Source organism: Nelumbo nucifera, chromosome 5, assembly GCF_055504915.1.
Source record: "Nelumbo nucifera cultivar China Antique chromosome 5, China Antique-T2T, whole genome shotgun sequence".
Lineage (NCBI taxonomy): Eukaryota > Viridiplantae > Streptophyta > Magnoliopsida > Proteales > Nelumbonaceae > Nelumbo > Nelumbo nucifera.
The window spans coordinates 22,146,537-22,169,691 of record NC_142653.1 but is presented as its reverse complement, the minus strand read 5'-3'; the positions used below and the strand labels follow the sequence as shown (position 1 = coordinate 22,169,691).

The window sequence follows — 23,155 nt, the reverse complement described above, 5'->3', positions numbered from 1 at the left end:
ATGGCAAATTTATTGTAATCATCAACAAATTAACGTGTCATTTGGCATTGTTTTTTTAAATATCTTTTGAAAAATCTGACTGTCGATGTAGTGGAGATTTAAATAAAGATCTTGGTAGTCCGTAGAGCGTTTGATTGGAGGCATGTTTTTCTGTGTATCCTTCTATGTAAAAACAATACAATAACAGTCAAAAAGCTCCATTTGAATAGCCCAAAATAGGCTTCTGTATCTTTTTATGGTGGAGTCTTTCGGTGGCTATATCTTCCTTTAACCAAATGGGAAAAGACAAAAATGTAAGTTGTCGAGCTTCTAAACAGCCAATAGCCCATACGGAAAGGCACACCGAATGTAACCTAAATTACTTCCATAAATTAGGGCTGTTCACGGGTCGGGTTGCGTCGGTTTATTGAGGTTTTTCCAACCGACCCAACCTAATCGGGTTACCTGAGATGGAAACCGAAACCGACCCAATGTTAAGCAAAACCGACCTAGTCGGTTTAAGTCGGGTTGGGTCGGTTTCGGCTCTAAGTTCATCCATGCCCCCCATGGCCACCTAGTTTTCTGAAAATATATTTAAAACTGAAATATGTATTTTATAAATATATATATATATATATACATATATATATATATAAACAAAAATATACATACAAATATATTGGAATATATATTTTATGGAAATATATATATGACATATTACATAATATATTTTTTAGATATAGATATTGGAATATATATTTTCAGATATTTCAGTTTTTAGTTCAGTAGGAACTAAGTCGGTTCGGTTTATGGATTTGTACAACCCAAAACCGACCGGTGCTGATGAAAACTCGGCTGACTCGGGTTGGGTCGGTCCGGGTTGGTCGGTTTGATCGGGTTGGGCCTTCTTATGAACAGCCCTACCATAAATAATGACCTTGTAAGCATTATAGGCCATCTAATAGCAAAGAGGCCGGGAAAGCTCATAGGCCACCATTTCATTACAGGAACCAATCTTGAATTGACATGGACTTGTTCATGAACTAACCATATCCAATATGTTACTGGGTAGAGTTTGGTTCTAAATTCTTGGAGCCAACCCCACCTACGTCAATTCCATGGTTTAGGGATAATTGTGGAGATAAATAGGAATTAGAGATAATTTAGAAGATAAATTATAATTAGAGATAATTCTAAGAAAGTGGGGGAGGCAGTTTAGGATACATTTTAGGAGAATAAATTATTTAGGTTATTGGGAAAGTGCATCTCATTGGTTGTTTAAAAAATGACATGGAATAAAAAAAACAAAAAATGAGAAAAAATTTGCCCTTAATAAGACACGGGCAACCACTATATTGGTTATATTTGCTCAATTTTGTTTTTTATACAAAAAAGTGTGTTAAGGGTATTTTTGGAATAAAAAATCATGGATCTAATGGAAAAACAAACACTCCTTAATGAAAGGTTGATTAAATAAATAAGTTGTAAAATATATGGGATGTTTTAGTAAAATGAAAACTATAAGGTAGGTTTAAGTAAATATGTAAAACTATAAGGTGTGTAGGAATGGCAACAGGGCATGGATCATATTCCCCGTCCCCGACTCCGATTCTGAAATTAACCCCCATCCCCAATCCCCGATGGGGATGGGTTCCCCGTGGGGACCCAAATCCCTATAGTGTTTTCAAACAATGGTTTTTTTAATTAAATTTATTTAAAGTAAATAAAAATAAAAATTATAAATAATATTTTAAATATGTTTTGATATATATAATATAAATAATATAATAGTATATTTAATAGAAATAACATTTAATATATATATAGATATAATCGGGGTCAGGGCGGGGTGGGGACCACAATCCCCATCCCCAACCCCGATCGGGGATTCCTATTAATCCCTGTCCCTGCCCTCACCCCGCCAAAACAATCCCTATCCTCGACCCCATCGGGTCGGCGAAGTTGGGTCCCTATCGAGGATGGGGAAAATTGTCATTCCTAAAGATGTGTTATAGTAAATGACCATAATAGAAACACATAAGAGTATACAATTATTTTATATTTATAATTTTATAAATAATTAATAATTATTCATATTTTATATACTACTTTTAATAAAGTTTTTATAATACTGAAATAACAATAATTATTTTCCATTAGGTTTATTCATCAAACTAATGAAATCGACATACCCGATTAACTCGACTCGAGTTGGTCGGTTTTCTAGTATTTTAGGTTGGCTTTGGTTCAAAATTTTCCCAATTCGACCAAGTTGGATCAATTTCACTTTGGCCATTTGTAAACTCACCAAAATCAAATGACCTAACCATGGATATATATTAATATTTTATATTTTAAATATAATTTTTAATATGGAAAAGTGAGAAACTTCTCATATTTCATAGTCTAAAATGTTTTATATCATAAATATAATTTTTAAATTTATTTTTAATAATTGTACTATAATTTTTAAAATAAAATTAAATTTTTAAGTTTAAATCTTTTGAACCGACTGACCAGACAAAAAAATCGATCCAAATCGATACAACTTGAGTAGGTCGATTTTCACAAAAAAGTTAGTCGATTTTAGCTGACCAACTCCCTAACCTGACCATATCAATTTGGTTGGCCAAATAGCCTACGACCGAATCGAACCAACTCATGAAAGCTCATGATTTCAGCTAAATTAATAGTCTCATCTATGACAAATAACAATAGTTTAATCTCAAATAATTATTGAAAATTTATAGCAAAAATACACAATTTTATTTGGGCAAGTACCTTTTTAAGATTTAGGTAAATTATGTATCCATCTGCACAAAAAAACTATTAATATGTGAGAAGACAATATTATCCCTTCAATAATATCACTTTTTTTAGCAAAAATATTCATTGTACGATTTTAACTAGGGAATAAAGAACAATGATAAATACACTTATCCAAGCAAATGTTTGCCAAGATAAATGACTTACTAAGTCATGAATAAAGCATTAATGAAGAATTCGGATATGGTCCTCATAGAACGTTCTTCTCACCACCATCACAGTGTGTTCCAACCACACATCGGGAACATCTCCAATACATGATGGTATGGAGCTGTGAGGTGTGCTAGGAGAAAATCCCATGACACTTTATGTCAGCATGTCACATGAAATATCTGGGTTGGGATCTGCTCCTCATAGAGCGCAAGTCGCATCTACCTCACAGGCACATCTCACCGTATATTAGAAAAATCTCTCGAGGAGCAGATCCATAATCGAAATATCTCAACCAATACCTGTTGGCCGTCGCTATCTGAAATGTAAGAATCAATACATAAAGTCATAAATCCATTAACAACAGGACTAATCCAAATCTCTACCGGAACTAATTAGATAATAAGTCGTCAACAGTCAACTTGATGGTAAACCATTAAATTCACGTTAATAGAGATGACATGGTGTATCGCAATTAGCTTGACGATTGAATATACACAAAAATGGGAAAATTCCCGATTAGTACCATGTATTTTGTGCCTAGTGTCACTTCGGTCCCCAAAATTATCAACCATCTAAACGTTGACAAAAAATTAACAGTCCCAAATTCTTGCTTCTTCCATTCAAGAAGATTGGGGTTACGTTTGAATGGGCATTCTAATGACCTCAACTTTCTTGAATAGAAGAGACAAGAATTTGGGATTGTTAATTTTTTGTCAATGCCTGGATGGTTGATAAAGAAAATAAGATGATACTTGAAAGGCATTTGTGTTTTTTTAATATCACTTATCAGTTAATTAACAGTTAGTTAACGACAAATACTGGATTATCATATTTTAAAAATTCAAATACTGAATTGTTACATTTTAAAATTCGGGAACCAAATAACACTAAACCCAAATTACAAAGGTCCCCACCCCAAAAATAAAATTGCACACACTCCACATAAATCTCAAAATTGGAGCTCTTGTAGCATAGTCCAGACTTGTTAGACAGTGGATGCAGCCAATGTGGCAGAAACCGCCATCGCCGTCCAATAGAGAGATCAACTGGCGTTTTGAATTTGATAAAAAGGGAACTGTATTCGTGTTTTAACCGGTGTTTGAACAGATGTCTTTTCTTGAAAAGTAGTGCCACGTTTAAAATTTATTTTTCAGATCATGCCTAATATTTGGTTGTTATTCTTTTCTGAAAAAACGTTTTTCAAACCATCTTTAGAAATTGAGAAATGTGAGAAAATATAATTCGTAGTATTTTCTCGTTTTTACTGTTTGCAGCAATAATATAGGGATTGGTTTCTATCAGGGCAAAGTTGTACCGACACCGTTCTAACAGCCATTTTCACCCTTGCATCGAGAATATCTCCTTATAAAATAAAACATAGAAGCATGAAGATATTCTCAATGAAAGGCTGTAAAGCGTGTTTGAACAGGCTTTGTCCTGACTGAAGCCAAATTCAATAATATATCGATTTAATATTAAAAAACACCACAACCGGCAACGGCCCCAAACAAAGAAAACGTTTTCTGAAAAACAGCATTTTTTTGAAAGCCTAAAAAATGTAGCACCTTTTTTCTTAAAAATGCCGCCCCTACATTGATTTCAAATACCGGACCGCTTCAGACTGTGGTCGCAGTAAATGACCAAAAGGGGCATAAGACAAAACATGTTCTGTTGACTGTTTCCATAACTATGGGCATGGACATATTACTGCGCCCTCCTCGGTCTTCACCTTCTAAGTTCTAAGTTCTGAAGACCATGGACCTTCTTTTAGGTTGTGTTTGGTTTGACGGGGAACAGGAGAGAACAGAAAGCAAGTTGAAGTTCTAAAGCAACTCAAAATTCCTTTTAAGAGAGAGTGGATCTTGCAACGGCTCTTTGTAACAAAATTATTGTTATTCTAATCAGACGGTCATCGATGTGGATTTCGGTTCTGCGGCAAACCATGGGAGTTGGCAGAGCTTGCACGGCTCTGATTGATGAACGTGAACGGGAACTGTGCATGTTGTAATGAAGAAAGCAATGACGTAAGCTAAAACTATTAAAGCAATTCGTTCGGTCATTTACCGCCATTCCGCACCTCCACTCGAAGCCAAGGCTCTTCCCCCTCCTATGGCTCCTGCTCAAAAGCCTAGCAATGATGTCCCTAATACACAGAAAGAGAGAGATTTCTTGAATCATCTCGAAGCTTACCTCGCGAAGAGGGATGGCGTCGACAAGCTACTTAAAATCTCCAGGTACGCTACGAAGATCATCCTCGCTTCCTCGGTTCTTCCCCAATCCCTACCCTTAAATCGTCGCCTAAGAAGCTTCGAGTCCAGTGTCGGCGTTAGTCGAAAAGCCTTTCGATTAGGTAAATTCGTTCAGGACTTGAACGCTCTGAGGAACGCCAGTTTCGATTCCAACGTAGAGAGAATCCTTTCTGTTCTCGCTTATGGAGGTGAGGGTTTTTATTACTTTGTCGAGCAGCTCGTTTGGTTGAATAAAGCGGGTCTCCTCGATAGTAAATATTCGTTGAAGCTGCAGAAGATCGCGGCCTGGGCTGAATTCATTGGGTTTTTCGGTAGTACTACCTTGAAAACCAGAGACTTGAAAAGGATCATTGAGAAAGAAACTAGTTTGAAGTCTCGTATCGAGCTCGCTAAATCGACGGGCCATGGGTACGATAAGGAAGCGGAGGAGATGCGTAAACTGGGGGAGAAGAAGTTGATAAAGAAGCTCTCCATCGTTCAAGATGCTGCGGATTGGTTGATGACCTTTTCGGATGTTCGGGATGGTAAGGGGTTCCTATCGGATCCCCTTTTGTTGGCATCGGCAGGGCTTCTATCGGCTCTAATTAGTACGCATAAGAACTGGCTGTCTTGCTGAGCTGAGTTGGAATTTACTTGCTGAGGTACGACTCACCAGTCGCCATTTGTCGATGTCGATTATAATAGTGAACATAAAAGGAGCAGAAAATCACGCAAGGTGGATAGTTATAGGGACAGAGATAAAGAAACGATCTGAGCTCATCAAGGTTTCCTGAAAAACCCAAAAAAAATAATAAAAGCCTCTCTCTTGTTCATGTCGTCTTCTTATTATCTTTTAACTCAGTTTGGACTCTGGACTTCTTGTAGTTACTTGGAACAATGATGAGAACACTCTCAAGTCTCAACTCTCAACTAGCAAGAATGTACTAATTTAGTGGAATACATTTTCGAGAAGTGATATTTAATTTAGCGTTTGAACTTACTGTAAAAAAAAAAGCGTTTGAACTTTAGAACCTATTGCAAAGTGCAGGTTTTTTGGGGGTTTGAACTTACTGTACAAAGAATCGTGGATATGCATTTTTGGAGTATGAGTTAGTAGTCCCCTCTATGAAGCTTTTGGAAACTGGAACAGATCTGGGATATATCCAGACCTGAGTCCTCTTTGATGGGACATATCCAGTATCGACCAGACAGTATGAACTCATCAATCTAAACCGTGAAACTAAAGCCTATTGAATGGTATGAAAAAATTACATGAATCACCTACCACGAACTTTTTTGATTGCCATTAACTTTTTCCTTTTTATTTATGCAGAGTTTTGTCTAAATCCACAGACTAAGGTGCTTTGGTTACTCTCGTTTTGAGTACTGCCCATATCTAAGGTTAGCAATTTCCTGGAGCAGGTGTATGAACAGATATCTTTATTGTTTCTGTAAAAGTATGAACAGAGATCTAAGTGAATGGAATATCATTACAGGAGCAGAACTGTAATAACATACCGGAGGAGAACTCTGCTATTTACATAGTCTGATCATTAGGCTGACCCTAAGCTGACAGCAATAAATGACAACTCAGACCCAGATTTACATGCGGCAAAGAAGAGAAAATATCAGCAAAAGACAGGGAGGGAATATGTAAGATCAGCATATACATCTCTGTGATGAAAGGTATTTATTGTTTATAATATTGAGTAACAAACAAAATATTTAATATTCATTTCATAGATATCAAAGCAATAACTCGAGGAGTGGGGGATGGATGATAGAAAAGAAACGGGACCCCTCCATTCTTCTGAAGCAGAAAGATGACAATGGTACTGTAATCTGCATTTGGTGAGAAATTGAAATGCATAGGGACTATAGCTCAATTAATTGTGCTCATGGTGATGATGATGAGAATAAACAAATTATGCCAGTTAAATTTCACCAAGTAATGAGTAGAAAGAAAATATGCCAGCCATAAACAATCTTAACTTCACAGCTATACATGATCCAGTTATTTGCATGATGTCATGCTGCTACCTGAAAAAAAAAAAGAAAGAAGAGAAAAGCCAGACTCAGAATTTGAAAAGTTGATACAAAAATGAGTGAACAATGAGTGTTGGTACATGATAAAAATGAAAAATTGATACAGAAATGAGTGAACAATGAGTAAGAATAGATAGGTTATTTGCCATCTAACACCCACGCCTATAACAAGCTGCTGGTAAGGAGAGAAAAAAAAACAAGGGAACCATGTTTATATGACTGCAGATCAAGCCCTAAATCGTCAAATTTAAGCCCTTAAACAAGTCTTTGACTTCTTGTATTGTTTGCCAACCATGGATTGTGATATTAAAGAGCCCAAAATAGTACCTTCAAATATTTTTTCTATTAATAAATTTTTTTATTATTACTCTTCAAAAAAAATCTGAAACCATCATGATCATCTTACCAGGATTGAAAAATTTTTGCATATATGAAACATTGATACAAATTGCAAGTCGAGTTTCTTACCTGAAAAGGCCATTGTGATTTGTGAAGAGCAAAAACCTTGCTTCTCTTTCATTAAAAAAAAAGTCTTGCTTCTCCGTGGCTATGGAATTCCTGTGCCATCCTTCAGAAAAGTCCTGGATAACTTTGTACAAATTGAGACGCAAAATCAATTATATACTTTTAATTCTTATGAATGAGAGTAAACTAGTTCCAAAAGTATTATAAGATGAAACATGAGGGGGTATTTTACTGATGTGTATGTTTTTTAAACAAAAACAACTGCTGTCAGCAAAAACATATATTGGCAAACACTCCCTAAATTATAAGGAAAAATAGAATCAACGGATCAACAAGGTCAATTGGGGAAAAAGGCAAAATAGATCACATCCTACTCATCACTTACAAACGACCCAAGATTAATGTATGTATATCTCCCGGGCAGGACATAATGCATCAATCCTTCTTTAAGACATTTTAGTGTTGGTACATGATAAAAATGTCAAAGTTACCAAAATCGGGATTTGAAATAAAGATTAGAAGTCTGTGTCTCAAAGTTCCAGTGGCCCAACCAGATGAAGGGTCCCCCAGCCCCTAGTTGGTCAAGCCCTCTGCCGAAAGGGCATAATCTCTAGTTTGTCACTTTGTTGTTTTGTTTCTTTCTTGTTAACAAAGATTTGCTTGGACACACGTACAAATGGAAGGATGCAGAAAAAGAAAATGTCAGGCTTATGTTGAGAATGATGAAAGTAAACATACCGTTTTTTCTTCACCTGCATGGATAAGGAAGTAGTTCAGCTAGTTCCTTGATCAGTGCCTAGCACCATTGAGATTAAACTTCACAGCAAAGGTACATTATCCAAGTAGAGATGGTAGAGATTGTGAACTCCTGTGATAGCACCACGCATAACATGCAAACAAACAGGCCCAGGACCAAGATGTGATCAATCAAAAGAAAAGCAACCCTTCTTTTTAATGCTGAAGAGCAGTTCTAGCATCCAATCTGAGGGACCTGGTGAATCCCCAAAGACTGAAATGTAATCAGACAGGATTAAGGAAGAATCCCCTTCAGGTAATGACTGAGAGAAGAATTGTGTTACAAGGTTTCTCTTTTGTTTTTCTTACATAAAAAAATGTCAAAGGAGAATATTATTGACTAGCAGAAACACAAAATTTGGAATTGGCTGGAAGCCTGGTCTTGGCTAGGCCATAGATAAAGATGACACATAGTTGTATGAGCTCTTTTACATGGATATAGGGATTAACAATCGCATGGCATGATTGTGCTTGTGAACAGAATATATAAACCAATGATGAGCCACTGGATGAATTGCATATAGTTTGGCATTGTTTTCAAATGGAGCAAGTGTTTTAACCATTCAAAGAGCAACACATCTACATCCAACTACTCATCATTATTAAAAATGTAATGAAACAAGGAGTCTTTGAACCATATACAACTTTCTGAACAATGCGCCAGAACAATAAAATAGAAAGAACAGGACAAGAACAGTATGTTGACTGTCCTAAAATCTAAAACACACGCTAAGAATCATAATATATAATTATCCTTCAAATCAATAAACAAGGAGAGAGAATGGAAGAGATAACAATCTGGTCAATATAAGTCATGCTTGGGCAAGCTTTTTGACAAATGTTGCCATGTATTTGCCCTGATGCTCTGCAAGCGCCAGCTCTGTCCCACTTGGCTCTCTTGTGCCATCACCAGCAAAAACTCCAGCACCATATGGAGAACCTCCTCTAATGGAGTCCGTTCTGAACATTCCAGCTCCAAAGGTGTACCCAATAGGAACAAAGAGCATCCCATGGTGGGCTAACTGGGTGATTGCAGTCCAACTGCAAAGAAATAAGTTGCAAAACAAAGGACACTAGCAGGTCATTGACTAATTGCAGTGAATTCAAAACTCCACCAGACAATTCTATCTCTCTAATTGCAAGAGACTGTCAAACTGAAAGAATTATGAAATTAACAAAAGTATATTTTGGATGGGAAGTCCTGCAAGTCTTTTGATAATTGGGATGCAAGTTGCGAGGTCCAAAATTATTCAATGCTCTATTGGGTAGGAAGCAAGTTTCATCTAGGCTTTTTTTAAGAGCTTGTTCTATATATGTATCAACTGACTTGTAAGGTTGGTTGATATTTTCCATCTTGTAAAAAAAAACAAATACAAAAATATACTTCACATGCAAAAAAAAAAAAAAAAAAATATCCAGCTAAGTCGCTTGTTATTTACAAGATCTATGAGAAGATGAAAAATGAAGACAGACAGGAAGTTGTATTAAATTCTGCAGCATGTATTTGGAAAACAAAGCAGCTTGTATTGCCAGTTTCATTATAGCTGACTTTAAAATATAAAAGAAAAAAACCAGAAAAAAAAAACAAACAATTTGAATCTAGATTGATGACCTCTTCTCATAAAAATAAGATTAACTGTACCCCCATCTTGATATTGAAAGTTCTGCTCAAAAGGAACAAATGAAAAGATAAATTATTTTTAATTACAAAAAACACATTAAATAACCAACTTAGAAAAGAAGGTTTAGGACTTAATTGTGTGGTTTTGGTATAGAAATCTGAAGAGAGAAACCAGTCAATCTTACAAGTTAGTTGATGTTGTCATAGAGGTATACACATACATATTGATAAAAAAAAAAGGTATACACATAGATAATGAGAAATTTCATTACCAAGAAAAAGACAGAAAAAAAGGTAAAAAGACTTGTTAAGCTAGCAAGGCCAAAAACATAGAGCAAGCTATGAAGAAAATCCCAGATGATGCTTGCCTCCCACCCAAGTAAAGCATTGAATAAATTTGGACCTCCCAACCTGCACGAATCCCAATTATCAAAAGAAATTTGCAGGAGTTCAATATAAATTGACAGAAACCCAAAAATAAAAAAAAAAACAACAGACGCACTAAAAAAGAAGAGTAATTCAATGTAGCATCTGCTATGTTTGTATTGTTCCCTAACTCCAAACTTTTTTGATGATCTAGGATTTCTATTCCATCTCATACATTAGATCATTTTTTATATTGTCGATAAAAAAACTCAATATCAATTGAACTTATATCAATATTAGTCAAACTTATAATTGACTAAAATGAATCACCGGAGCAGAGGTCCACATATGGCGTGCTGGAAGCAGCTCCAACAGAAAAAAAAAGGGTCCAGAAAAGTCAAAGGCAGTAAGCAGACATTCTGCTGTGAGAGGATTTTCCCCATCATAAGTAATATCCATGTTTTTTTTTTTGATCGAAAAGTAGTAATATCCATGTTGAACCTAACTTTTTCTTCTATCAATTACAGTGGAACTTAATTATCATCAGCATTCATAAAAAAAAATATACACATTGAAAAAATCAGAAATAATTTTTCTTTAAAGGCAAAAGAACAGAAAGAAATAATAGTCTTTGACATTCTTCTAACATCAAAATAATTCAGTTTATATTTCTACACAGAAAAGAAGCAAAAGACTTGGCATTTAGGTTGGGTTTATAAATGGGATTGAGTTAAAGCTTGCAGAGAGATTTTGTATCAGTTCCTTCCATCAAATCAAAGGTACAGGTTGATCTCTGTGGTTGAGGCTGCATTTATTTATTCAACTTGACACATGGGAAGGGATTACTCTCCTAGTGAATCAGCTTGGTCTCTCATCCTTTCCACGAGCCTGGATGATATACCACTGGGGATGTGAAGATCCTCTTCTCCTTGAAGAGAATCTACTAGAATCTGAGAATTCTAAAACTGGCTTTGGGGATAAAAATATAATCCTTGGCTTCCTAGGAAACCTATTGACATTGCAAATTAGGAGAATTCCTCAACATAAAATTAAGTCCTCCAAAGTGAACCAAGCCCTGGTGTTATTTCTCATGGAATGCTACAGATGATGAAGGGAAGTACCATTTGGTAGCATGGTCACAGACTCACAGGTCTGCTTACCAACTGGTGGGGGAGGTATTGGCATCAGATCATTATCCACAGTGAACCTGTTGGACAAATGGCTGTGGAGGTAATGAGTGGAAAGGGAGGCTTTATAGAGGATAATTCATTGCAAATACAGGGACTCAGGGAGGGGTTGAGAAACTAACCCTGTCTTGCAGCCATATGGATCAAGCATTTGAAAAGGTATTATACAGCAGAAAGATCTGTTCTTGAAATTGATAGCTTTCAAGGTGGATGATGGTGAGAAGGTGAATTTATGGAAGGATGTATGGTGTGGGCCCAATCCCTTGGAAGTCTCTCATCACAGCATTTTTGCATTAGCAATTGATCAAGAAGCACTGGTGAAACAATGACAGTGAATTGATTGGAGGGCAAGCAGTGTGGGCACCTAGATTGAGAAGAAACATTTTTTATTGGGAGGCTGAAGAGCTAAGCTCTCCGCCAGAGAACCTCAATCACATACCACCTGATGGTGGCTTGGCTCAAAAATGGAGAGCAAGAGGCATGGTGTTGATCAACAGGTGCAGTCTCTGTTTAGGTGACATGGAACCGATTGACCACTTACTGATCCATTTGTCATATTCTTACTCTGTGGGTACACCTTTTGAACCTCTTTAGGACTTGATTAACCCCACAGAATGTATGCAGGCATGCAGACTTACTTCTGAATGGCCTGCACAAAGATTTAACAGAAGGGGGAGGTTTCTATGGATGCTGGTACTTATGGCAATCTGTTAGAACCTGTGTATAAAAAGAAATAGCAGAGTATTTCAAGGGATAGCATCCCCAGCAGAGAGAGTGATGGATAGGATGGAGAGGATGGTCTTCGGACAGGCAGGATTGTGGAGGGATTTTCATGGCCTCAACTACCAACACTTTTGTGATCAATGGAATCAAATTATTGGTTTAGGGAAATTGGTACATGCTCAAGAATATATTGTACATAACAGATCACAGTATATAGTTGAAATCATACGGGGTCTCCATCTCCTCCTTGGAGGAGTGGCTTTGTAATTACTTTTTGAGGTTCATAATATAATATTTCACTTTATACTGAGATTACCTTGTTTAGTTTCTCCTAGTTTAAGAAGTGTATACGAATGTAATGCTCAGTGTGGGAAGAGTACAAATACAAATATGTACAGTGAAAATAACCAAATACAAGGTTGTCCTGTACATTGTACTCTTCCCAAACTCTCCCTAAAGTTTCATCACTTAATGATCCTATGATAATTGGCAGGTTAACAACTCGAGATAGGTTTATCTATTGAAAGGTGACCTACAAACAGGAAACGTTCTATAGATACATGTTTTGAACAATGTGTATGACCTCCATAAATGTGATTACACCATTTCCATTTTTAAATATATTCTTAGTTTGTCTAAACCATCATAGAACAGGGTTATAGGAAGCATGAGATGCAGTTATTCATGATAGAGGCAATAAAAAACAGCTTATCAAAAAAAATTGCAAAGGTTATTTTTAATGTTTGACATGGTCTACCAATAAGGAATTGACCTGTTTTTTAATGAATAGGAATTGTCCTGCTGTTTACAATCAATTTCATAGTTGTCAAAGGTGTCTAGGCGATTCTGGTGACAGTGAAGTGCCTAATCACCTAAGCGACCCTAAGTGATAAGAATTTCACAAAATAAAAAACTAAGTTTACCTAGTTCCCTAGTTTTATATACCATTCAGCATGTATATAATTGGGAAAAAAAACATCTCTTTATTAAGAACATTAAATCTCCTCTTAAAACATGCCAATTAATCATATCTAGGACAATAGTATTTCATTTTTTTTTAATCTCAATACTTTCTAAAATAATACTAATTTCAATACTTTTTAATCTCAATATAGCAACTAAATATGGTTGTATTTTTATACAATTAAATTTAAGAAATAGAATAAGTAAAAGAGAAAAAAAAAGAACAAGGATGGAGCTGCTGTTTTATTTAATGTGTGTGTGTGAGAGAGAGAGAGAGAACAAAAAAAGAAACATATTTATATTTCTATTCTTTTTTATTTTTCCGTTTTCAAAACCACCGAATCTTTTTAATTTCAATAGTAAAACTTTAAAACAAGGTATAAATAATAATATAGTATATAATAGAATGTATAAACATACATATTAGTAAGATGTAGCAATATAAATACTTATCAAAGAAAAAAAAAGATGTATCAATATGAATAATAGATATTATAATAAAGCACCCACCTTGTCGTACTAAATTGGCACCTTGTTGCCATGAGTCAAGGTGTTCAAGTGAGGTGCCCAGCTAGGGGTGTCAATTGACCGGTTTTGGATTGGATCCAATCCGATCCAAACCTTATCAAATCGGATTTGGACGGTCCGCTATAATTATTGGATTGGTCCAATCCAAAATAAATTGGTCCATATTCTTATTGGTCTGAATTGGATCTAAACCAAATTTCCAATAATCCGATCACGAGGCCAAACCCTTGTCCAATTTGAAAGCAATCAAAACTGAAGCCGGCATAAAATCACTTTTATGAAAGTACTTTTACGAAAGCACTTTTACAAAACACTTTTACGAAAGCACTTTTATAAAAGTACTTTTACATTAAAGCACTTTTACAGAAGTACTTTTATAAAAGCACTTTTACAGAAGTACTTTTATAAAAGCACTTTTATGGAAGTATTTTTACTTACGTAAGCACTTTTATGGAAGTACTTTTATAAAAGCACTTTCATGAAAATACTTTTATGAAAATACTTTTACAAAAGCACTTATAATAAGAACTTCTACGAAAGCACTTTTACAAAAGTATTTTTGCGAAAGCATTTTTACAAAAGCACTTTTACGAAAGCACTTCTACGAAAGTACTTTTACAAAAGCACTTATACGGAAGTACTTTTATAAAAGCACTTCTACGGAAGTACTTTTACGAAAGTACTTTCATTAAAGTACTTTTATGAAAACACTTTTACAAAAGTGTTTTTTCAATGCCAAAAGAGTATTTTTTTGTAATTTTCAGATTTTCTTCATTTTAATATATGTTTGTAATTTTTTATATGTTCTGTTTTTTTATATAATTTTTTATATTTCATTGGGTTTGGATTGGATCCAATCCAATTCATTTACATTTTAATATATTGGATTGGATTTGGACTGGATTGGGTCCAGTCCACTTGTAAGTAGATTCACATTGGACTGGATTGGGTTGGACCAGTCCAATTGACACCTCTATACCCAGCCAAGGTTGCCTAGTCGCCTAGGCGATGCCTTGGCAAGTATTTGTTTCTTTTAGATCTTTTGATCTATAACAGTCAATATATTTCTAGTGGTGAAGCATGAAGTAAATGCAAAATACAAGGCACTAGGCAAAGTTATCATTTCTCGAATTGGTCAATCTGCAATCCAATCAAACAAGGAGTTCACCATAGATTTTTTTTTTCTTGCCTCTTTTATCTGATCACTAGGGACCCTTGGGTCGCTATACTAAACAGGTAAAATTGTGGCTAGTTAGTTATTTGGCATAGATGGATCCTACACAGGATCTCTTGGGGTTAAGGAGGTCTTTTAGAGATCAACTTGAGGTTACTGTAGTGGCACTCATGACTCACCTGCGTCAGTTATATTCCACGAACTTCCAAGTATGAAAAGTGATAATAGCTGCGTAAAGTGTATCAAATCAAAAGTAGTACCCCTACCTTTTTTTAAGCAACAAATCACAAACTTCTTCTACATATAAGTATATAACATGCATCCAAACATTAGGAAATAAGACCTTAGCATGATGGGACAACAAAAAAAAAAAAAAAGAAAAAGAAAATAGGCTCTCCTTCTTCACGCAATAGAGCGGAGAGTAGTAGACTTACGCAGTGGTTTCTTGACCTCCTCCTTGCGTACCGGTGCTCACAAAGAACCCAGCTGGCTTCCCGGCGAGCTTCTGCTCCTTCCACAATTGCTCTGTAGAATCAAAGAAAGCCTTCATTTGTGCTGCCATGCATCCATACCTTGTAGGAAATCCGAACAAAACCCCATCAGCCATTACTAGCTCCGCGGCAGATATCACCGGAACGTCTACATCTTTAGGAGTAACCTTCATCTGCACCAGAACCTCATCCGGCAATGTCTCCGGAACACGAAACAGAACCCCTTCGACACCTTCAATCCCATCCACACCTTTCTTCATCCGTCTTGCCAACTTCTCTACATGTCCATACATAGAATAGAACACAATGAATATCTTCAACTTATGGAGCGGCAGCGACGCCGTATCTTCAACTGAAACAGTGGCATCAGTAGTCGGGCTCCTGTCTTCAGTAGGTAATGGCGCCTCCCTTGCCGTTTGTGGAGGATTACCGGAAGAAACTAACGGCAATCGCTTTTTGCTCGGCACGCAGCCACCTCCTTTCCCCATAAAAACCCAATATTCTCACTGAGCGAATTCGTTGCCAATACGATTACAAATGCCAATTGAACTGATTTCAGTCATTTGACCTAACTCCTGAGCTTGCAGGGCTCTCCGATCCCAACCATGGTTAGAATTTTTTGCGAGTTTCCTCCTCGAGGGTTTTAACCGTCGTAAAACTCCAAGGTGAAGGATTTACTCGGGCAATTTCAGCATATCATGCGCAGGGTTTGCACTTATCAGCCGCAGGCAGTCAAAAAATGCGTTGAGCCGACTGGTAATAGGTAAACAACTTCCGAGCTGCACGAAACTGGTAAATGGCCAAATGGGCCGCTACAGGATCCACGCTTGCTAATCTCTAATTATCCTCCTTTGATCTACCACATTCTCTGATCTCTAATTATCCAATTCTCTGATCCACCATATTTATCCCTTATATTTATATCTATTCTCTTTTTTTGGGTAAGGTAATTATATCTATTCTCAATGTACTTTAAACTCCATGTTTCAACCCAAAATGCTATCAACCCACACAGCTCCGCTGAAACAAGTAATTGTGTGTTTGGAATCATGGGCCTTTATTTAATAAATTCTGTCATATAGGTATCATTTCAGCATTTCTCTGATTATGTTAATCTATTGGGGGAAACTTCATTTTAGTATGTGTTTGGTTCCCTTTATGTTTATTGGGTGGTTGTTTATTGGAAAAACGTTTATCTAATAAACATCCACTTTAAACGTTTTTTGTTTTGTTGTTTGGTTAAGGTGTTTCAAAAAATGCCCTTTTATAATTCAGCACAATAAACTTTTTTTCATTTCATGCTGTTTGGTGGAACGTTTCAAGAAACAACCATATGGATGTTTCAGTGTGAGACTTTAACTTTGGTGTATAGGATCTATTAGTCAATCCAACGGTCCAAATTACATGTGCTTGTATTTAAAGACCGATTTTTAGATCCAACGGTGAAAATATGATATAATCCACATTCAACGGTGGATATATGACTCTCTCTCTCTCTCTCTTCTATTTTGTTATTTCATTAATATTTTGTTAATTGGGTTAGGAGGCATTCCTTTTTCTTGCTAAAGGAAAATAAGGAAATGTATTATAAATTAACAAAGTTTTTATAAAAAACTATTCCATATGAATACTCAATTCTCACTTGGCCAAGCTCATCTGGATGCTTTACTAAATTTTATTTATCCATGGACCCTTATCCCCCATATCCTTTTTGACCAGGTCCAGCACTTGAATCCATTTCTTTAAATGGTTTTACTCTACAATCCCTTCACTGAGTCAATATTTGCTCTACAAGTGCACGAGAAGGGGAGGTACAGGCCCTGTATTTTTCACTTTCTCGACCCTTTTTAAGGCTTGTACCGCAGCCCTCGATGTCAATCCTGGGTGGCAAATACATTGCCAAACTATTTTGGTTGGTAGGTTTGAGTTAGATCTTTATTGATGCAACAAAATGTATATATCTAGAATGTGGTTGTTGAATATTTGATGCAACAAAATGTATATATCTACAAGTTGCAGAGTTGTTTGACGATTTGCCTGAGAAATACATGGTGGCATGGGCGGCAACTGTCATAGGTTATGCCCAAAATTGAAGGCCAAAAGGAAGCACCAAGAATTTTCGAAGAAATGCAGGATGTAGGTGCAGAAACAGATGAAGGCACAGAGACAGAGGCAGGGTGTCCATTACACATCTGTCCTGAAGCCTATTGTCCGAGAGACTGGTTTGACAGAGGCAGCCTTGCTTCTACTTGTTTTCTTTTGGGAATTTATTGCCTTTTTGAGTTTTTGATCGTGATTTTCTATTTTACTTGTATATGGCTAAAGTAAACACTCAAATTAGCCGAATTGCTTCTGCAGTACAACAAGTGAAATCAACAGTAACCGAAATCAACTGAATAATCTGCAGTATAACAAGTAAAATCAACTATAGCCAAAACGGATTTGCTTCTCAGTCCATCTCTAACAAGGATCAAGAAATGCAAGATGACAGTGTAATAGATGCAATCAATGAGTATCTTTTCAAGCTCAAAATCAAAGAAGAAATATATGGTGAAGAGTAAAGAGTGAAAATGATAGATCTGTCTGCATGCTAAAAGAAGAACACAGGCTCAAAGAAGAAAACGATAGACAGAGAACTTAGGAAAAAACAGAGGGAAAAATCGAAAAAATAGAAAACGATAGATCTATTACCTTGCCGACGAAGAACGACGTCCACTGCTCTTCCGGGCTCCAGTCTCACTCCTCCGATCATCTATCTACGGGCGACGTCAAGCTTGCTCGTGGTCAGGGTTTCAACGAATAGAGAAACAAAAGAAGAAAATCATGGGACGGTAGATTGGGTTGCATCGGATCAAAACTTGCGGGTGCCACAAATGCACAACCGTTGGGGGAAGCGAGAAATGGGAAAACGTTTATTTTCAAACTTACTTGAAAAAATGGGAAAGGTGCCAATAAACATTTATTGTGCCAAAATTATCTGATAAATGTAAACGGAATCAAACATCTCTATTTTTTCAATGTTATTCACTGTTTTGTTGATGTGACGTCTAATGACGCATAAGTGTTCATAAACGGATTCATCCTTACTTTTTCGGTTTTTCAAACAAACTAAATACAAAACATTTAATGAATAAACATCCACGATTCCAAACACATAATAAATCAAAACTTTGATTTTCTGTTACACCTTAAACACGTTTGTAACACGTTTGGACAAACAAAATAAGAGATACAAATGACTTGTATAGAAATAGTCCACAACTCAATGGATAAAGCATACTTGTTAATTTTGTATACATTTCTTGTGCACAGAGCTTGTTTATTAATTTTGTTAGTTCCTCTTAATGCACAACAAAGGTATTAGATTTAAAGGTGCATGCAGTGAATTTCTACATCCGCTGTCTTTCCCAGTTTCCCGTGGTTGGCCAAATAGTTGAACTCCCATATATAACTTTGGTTATAGGTCGTCAATAAATATCTTATCAACTATAAATTTCTCGAGGAGACCACCAACAAAAGATGTATTTGAAACATATGGATATCTTTAAAATCTAGGGATCTTCTTGTCAAGGGCTTAAAGTGGATGATAGACAATGAAATAATGATATCCTTTTGGACAGATAATTGGGCTATAAAACACCTTCATTGTAAAGGTCCGTTACTTCATTACATGCCAAAGACACAAATTAGATGGATTATTTAAGTCAATGGGGTGAAGCGGAACACCAAGAATTCTCACTTAGGGGATAGTCCAAAGTATTCTTGCAGATTTTTGGCGTTAACTCTTAAACTTTGTAAAAAGGCCAGCTTTAACTCCAAAGAAAAAACTTTGATAAAAAATGCCATTTGTAGGCAAAAACATACTACATTTGAAACAACATTGTTGAATCCATTAAACTATGAATAAAATAATAAAAATATGCTTATGTGGCACCATTAAAGTTTGGAAAGTGTCACTTTAGACCCTAAAGTGTGAAAATGAATTGCTTTAATAAAGTTAATTAAGTAAATTACTCCAGGATATATGGTCGTATAAAGTAATAAATTATATTGATTAAGATAATTAAATAAAGTTAAGCATTTAAGTAAGTAAATTAAATTAATTAAGGAAATGAAATTAGTTAATTAAATTAAACAAACAAAGCTAATTGATCTAAATAAATAAATTAAGCCAATTAAGTGGTGTTTCAAAAACCAACCCAAAATGGATTGCTTTGGCTACTAGTTTCTAGGTCAACAGTTTGATTGTATGCCTCGAATATACCAACTCATGATGTTTTGAAAAAAAATATATATAATTAAAATGAAAAATGATCTAAAAACCATTTACCAGATTGAATAGGTTAGCGATTCAATCGACTGCTCAGGTCAACGACGATTTTAAAAATAATGCAGTTAATTGAAATAACTAATTAATTAAATAAATAAGTAAATTAAGCTAAGTAAATAGAGCAATTAAAGAAATTAAGATAATTAAACTAAATAAGTATATTAAGCCAACGATGTAAATTAAACAATTGAATAAGTAAATTAAATTAAATAAACATATTTAATCGATCTAAATAAGTAAGTTAGGCCAATTAAGTGAATTAGCTAATTGATTAAGTAAATAAAGCAATTAAATAAATTAAGCTAATTAAACTAAGTAAGTAAAATAAGTCAACAAAGTGAATTAACCAATTGAATAAGTCAACTAAGAAAATTAACTAATTGATTAAGTAAATTAAGTCAATTAAATAGAGCAATTAAAGAAATTAAGTTAATTAAACTAAATAAGTAAATCAAGTCAACTAAGTGAATTAACTAATTTATTAAGTTAATTAAGCAAATTAAGCTAAGTAAATAGACTAATTAAACAATCAAAGCTAAATAAGGTGAATAAGTAAATTAAATTACTAATAATCGAATAAACTAAAATAAGTAATTGAAGTATTTAAAGAAACTAGGTAAATTAATTTAATTAGAAAACGAAGTTGCTAAGTTAAGTTAAATAAGTAAAAAAGTGATTGTTAGTTTATTATTAACTATGCTAATTAATTTAGTGTTTAGATAATAAATTACTCTTAACTGTTGCTAATTATTTACTGTTAAATTAACTATTGTTATTTTAATGACTGTAACTTGATAAAATCCTCGAAGTAATTTTTTAAAGATTAATAAAATTTATATTTTAATATCTAAAGTGATTCATTTTCAAATTTGGGATCTAAAGTGGCATTTTCAAACTTTAACAGTACAACATAAGCATGTTTTTATTATATTTTATTTGTTGTCTAATGGATCTATTGACATCATTTCAAACATTATATGTTTTGTCTACAAATGGCCTTTTACACCAAAGTCCTCTGGGGTCAAAATTGGCCTTTTCTCAAAATTCATGAATTGTCAAAGCCAAAAATCCGAATCCCTACCATTTATATCGAAATAATTAAGTAGGGAAGGCTTGGCCTTTTATGAAATGATATTTGCCTATCTAACATCAAGGATATAGACTACCAAAACCTCTTTACCCCTGGAACAAAAGATTAATTTATAAACAATTTGATGGAGCCAAATTAGTGGAAATGATATGGATAGTGGCGAACGGATAAAATAACCTTATTATGCGTAATTGAACTAAATAGAAATGAATTCATATTCAAACCAAAGAGTCTACAAGTTCAAGATTAGATGAGATGCAATTCAACATGTTACAAATTAATTCAATGTTAATGATGCCAATTTTCAGAATGAGCTGCACTTGATGGCTGTATTAAGAGTTGTTTAACAAACAATAACACCCCATGACAGCCGTAAGTGTATATATACCTGATGAAGGAAGATTTGGCTCAACCTCGCAATCACGTTACGTGGTAAAAAACAAGTAGCTCGGCATTTAAAGCAGCGTACCCAGGGTGCAAACACCAAAGAGAAAAAATCAGCAGTCCGAACTCCCCTCGAGAAGACCGAACTCCCTTCGAGGAGTACGAGGTACTGATAGCCGGGCTGAACCTAGCACACAAGGTTGGAGCAAAGCACGTAGTTATCTGCAGTGATTCCCAGTTCGTGGTTAACCAAGTTACAGGCGAGTACGAAGCACGCGAGCTCACTAAGATTGCATACTTGGCAAAAGTAAAGGAGGCTCTGCTCAACTTCCAGACACACTTCATCAGGCAAATCCCGAGGTCAGAGAACACTGAGGTTGACGCCCTGTCCCGACTAGCCAGCACGAGTCACAACGCCATGAGAACTGTGTACATAGAGGACTTACCTCGGCCCAGCATTCTCGATGGGGCAGAAGAGGTCGCTCCCGTCCTTGAAGCAGAGCCGAGCTGGATCGACCCACTCGCGAGCTTCCTGCTAGATGGAACCCTCCCTGCGGAACGCAATGCAGCCAAGAGGGTGCAGCGCCAGGCAGCCAAATACGTCATAATAGACGAACGGTTGTACCGACGATCCTACACGCTCCCCTACCTGTGTTGCTTGCGACCTGCCGAAGCCAAGCTCGTACTCCGCGACACTCATGAAGGCTTGTGCGGCAGACACCTGGGGGGCAGAGCCCTCGCTCAAAAGGAACTTCGACAAGGCTACTACTAGCCAACGATGAAGGCAGAGGCCGTCGAGCTCGTCAGAAAATGCGACAAGTGTCAGAAGCATGCCAATATCCACCATCAGCCTGCTGCCGACCTCAAGTACCTCACCAGTCCATGGCCCTTTGCACAATGGGGCATCGACCTTCTGGGGCCATTCCCGCCAGCAACAGGTGGGAGAAAGTTCCTAGTGGTGGCAGTAGATTACTTCACAAAGTGGATAGAAGCTGAACCTCTGGCAACAGTTACAGCCCGAAACATATAGAACTTCTTTTGGAAGAACATAGTATGTCGCTTCGGGCTACCTCGAGTACTGATATCCGACAACGGCAAACAGTTCGAGGATATCAAGTTCCAAGAATGGTGCCAAAATATGGGAATTCATCAGAACTTCACGTCGGTTGCACACCCGCAGGCAAACGGTCAGACAGAAGTAATGAACAGAGCCATCCTCCGCGGACTGAAAGCACGACTAGACCGAGCTAAAGGGTTGTGGGCGGACGAGCTACCAAGTGTCTTGTGGACTCACCGAACCACGAGAAAAACCATTACGGGAGAGATCCCCTTTAACCTCACCTACGGCACCGAAGCGGTAATCCCGGTGGAAATCGAAGTACCTACACTGCGACTAGAAGCATACGACGAGCAGACAAACGGAGACGAGTTACGCACCAACCTCGACCTACTGGATGATGTAAGAGACCTCGCGCACATCCGAACTACGGCATACCAGAAAAAGGTAGCTCAGTACTATAACGCCCTAGTAAAGAAGAGGAGCTTTTGCGTCTGCGACCTGGTTCTCCGTAAGATCATGGTACCCGAACCCGGCGTGGGAAAACTCAGACCAAATTGGGAAGGACCCTACAGAGTAAAGAAAGCACTCGGGGGGGCATACGAGCTCGAAACCTTAGAGGGTAAGTAAGTACCCCGAGCATGGAACATCGTCAACCTAAGGCGATACTACCTATAGACCGCCAAGCAAAGTGGATAAAATCACCACCAAAACAGGCCGCACGAGGGTGGTAGCCCGGACAGGAAACA

At 36.4% G+C, this 23,155-nt stretch overlaps 2 protein-coding genes and 1 long non-coding RNA gene across 6 annotated transcripts; 1 reads left to right on the top strand and 2 right to left on the bottom strand.

The window, feature by feature from the left end:
• The first annotated feature begins 5,013 nt into the window (after positions 1–5,013).
• On the top strand, positions 5,014–7,072 carry PEX11A (peroxin 11A). Of its 3 annotated transcripts, none has more exons than XM_019197506.1 (4): positions 5,014–5,848; positions 6,520–6,587; positions 6,683–6,839; positions 6,930–7,072. In XM_019197506.1, exon 1 carries the CDS (start codon positions 5,068–5,070, stop codon positions 5,821–5,823), a length of 756 nt encoding a protein of 251 aa, XP_019053051.1. In that variant the 5' UTR covers positions 5,014–5,067; the 3' UTR covers positions 5,824–5,848; positions 6,520–6,587; positions 6,683–6,839; positions 6,930–7,072. The 3 variants fall into 3 exon arrangements, with proteins under 3 accessions (XP_019053051.1, XP_019053050.1, XP_019053049.1); XM_019197505.1 differs by adding an exon at positions 6,235–6,443 and having other exon boundaries at positions 6,683–7,072; XM_019197504.1 differs by having other exon boundaries at positions 6,683–7,072.
• Positions 6,692–18,492, bottom strand: LOC148791283 (uncharacterized). The gene is made up of 3 exons (XR_016076565.1): positions 18,237–18,492; positions 7,701–8,565; positions 6,692–7,226 (listed from the first exon to the last, which is right to left on the bottom strand). It is a non-coding gene; the product is annotated as an uncharacterized LOC148791283 (long non-coding RNA).
• LOC104595758 (putative NAD(P)H dehydrogenase (quinone) FQR1-like 2) lies at positions 9,073–18,212 on the bottom strand. 2 transcript variants are annotated; one of them, XM_010256631.3, is made up of 2 exons: positions 15,489–18,195; positions 9,073–9,533 (listed from the first exon to the last, which is right to left on the bottom strand). In XM_010256631.3, exons 1-2 carry the CDS (start codon positions 16,031–16,033, stop codon positions 9,305–9,307), a joined length of 774 nt encoding a protein of 257 aa, XP_010254933.1. In that variant the 5' UTR covers positions 16,034–18,195; the 3' UTR covers positions 9,073–9,304. The 2 variants fall into 2 exon arrangements, with proteins under 2 accessions (XP_010254933.1, XP_010254934.1); XM_010256632.3 differs by lacking the exon at positions 9,073–9,533 and adding an exon at positions 9,838–10,524 and having other exon boundaries at positions 15,489–18,212.
• Positions 18,493–23,155: the final 4,663 nt, after the last annotated feature.

Excerpts from the sequence above, each read along its gene's own strand:
- LOC104595758 (XM_010256631.3), bottom strand. The coding sequence starts at position 16,033 with ATGGGGAAAGGAGGTGGCTGCGTGCCGAGCAAAAAGCGATTGCCGTTA. Across the intron at positions 9,534-15,488 it reads GGAGGTCAAGAAACCACTGC|TTGGACTGCAATCACCCAGT; the intron begins GTAAGTCTACTA and ends ATTTCTTTGCAG.
- PEX11A (XM_019197506.1), top strand. The coding sequence starts at position 5,068 with ATGGCTCCTGCTCAAAAGCCTAGCAATGATGTCCCTAATACACAGAAA.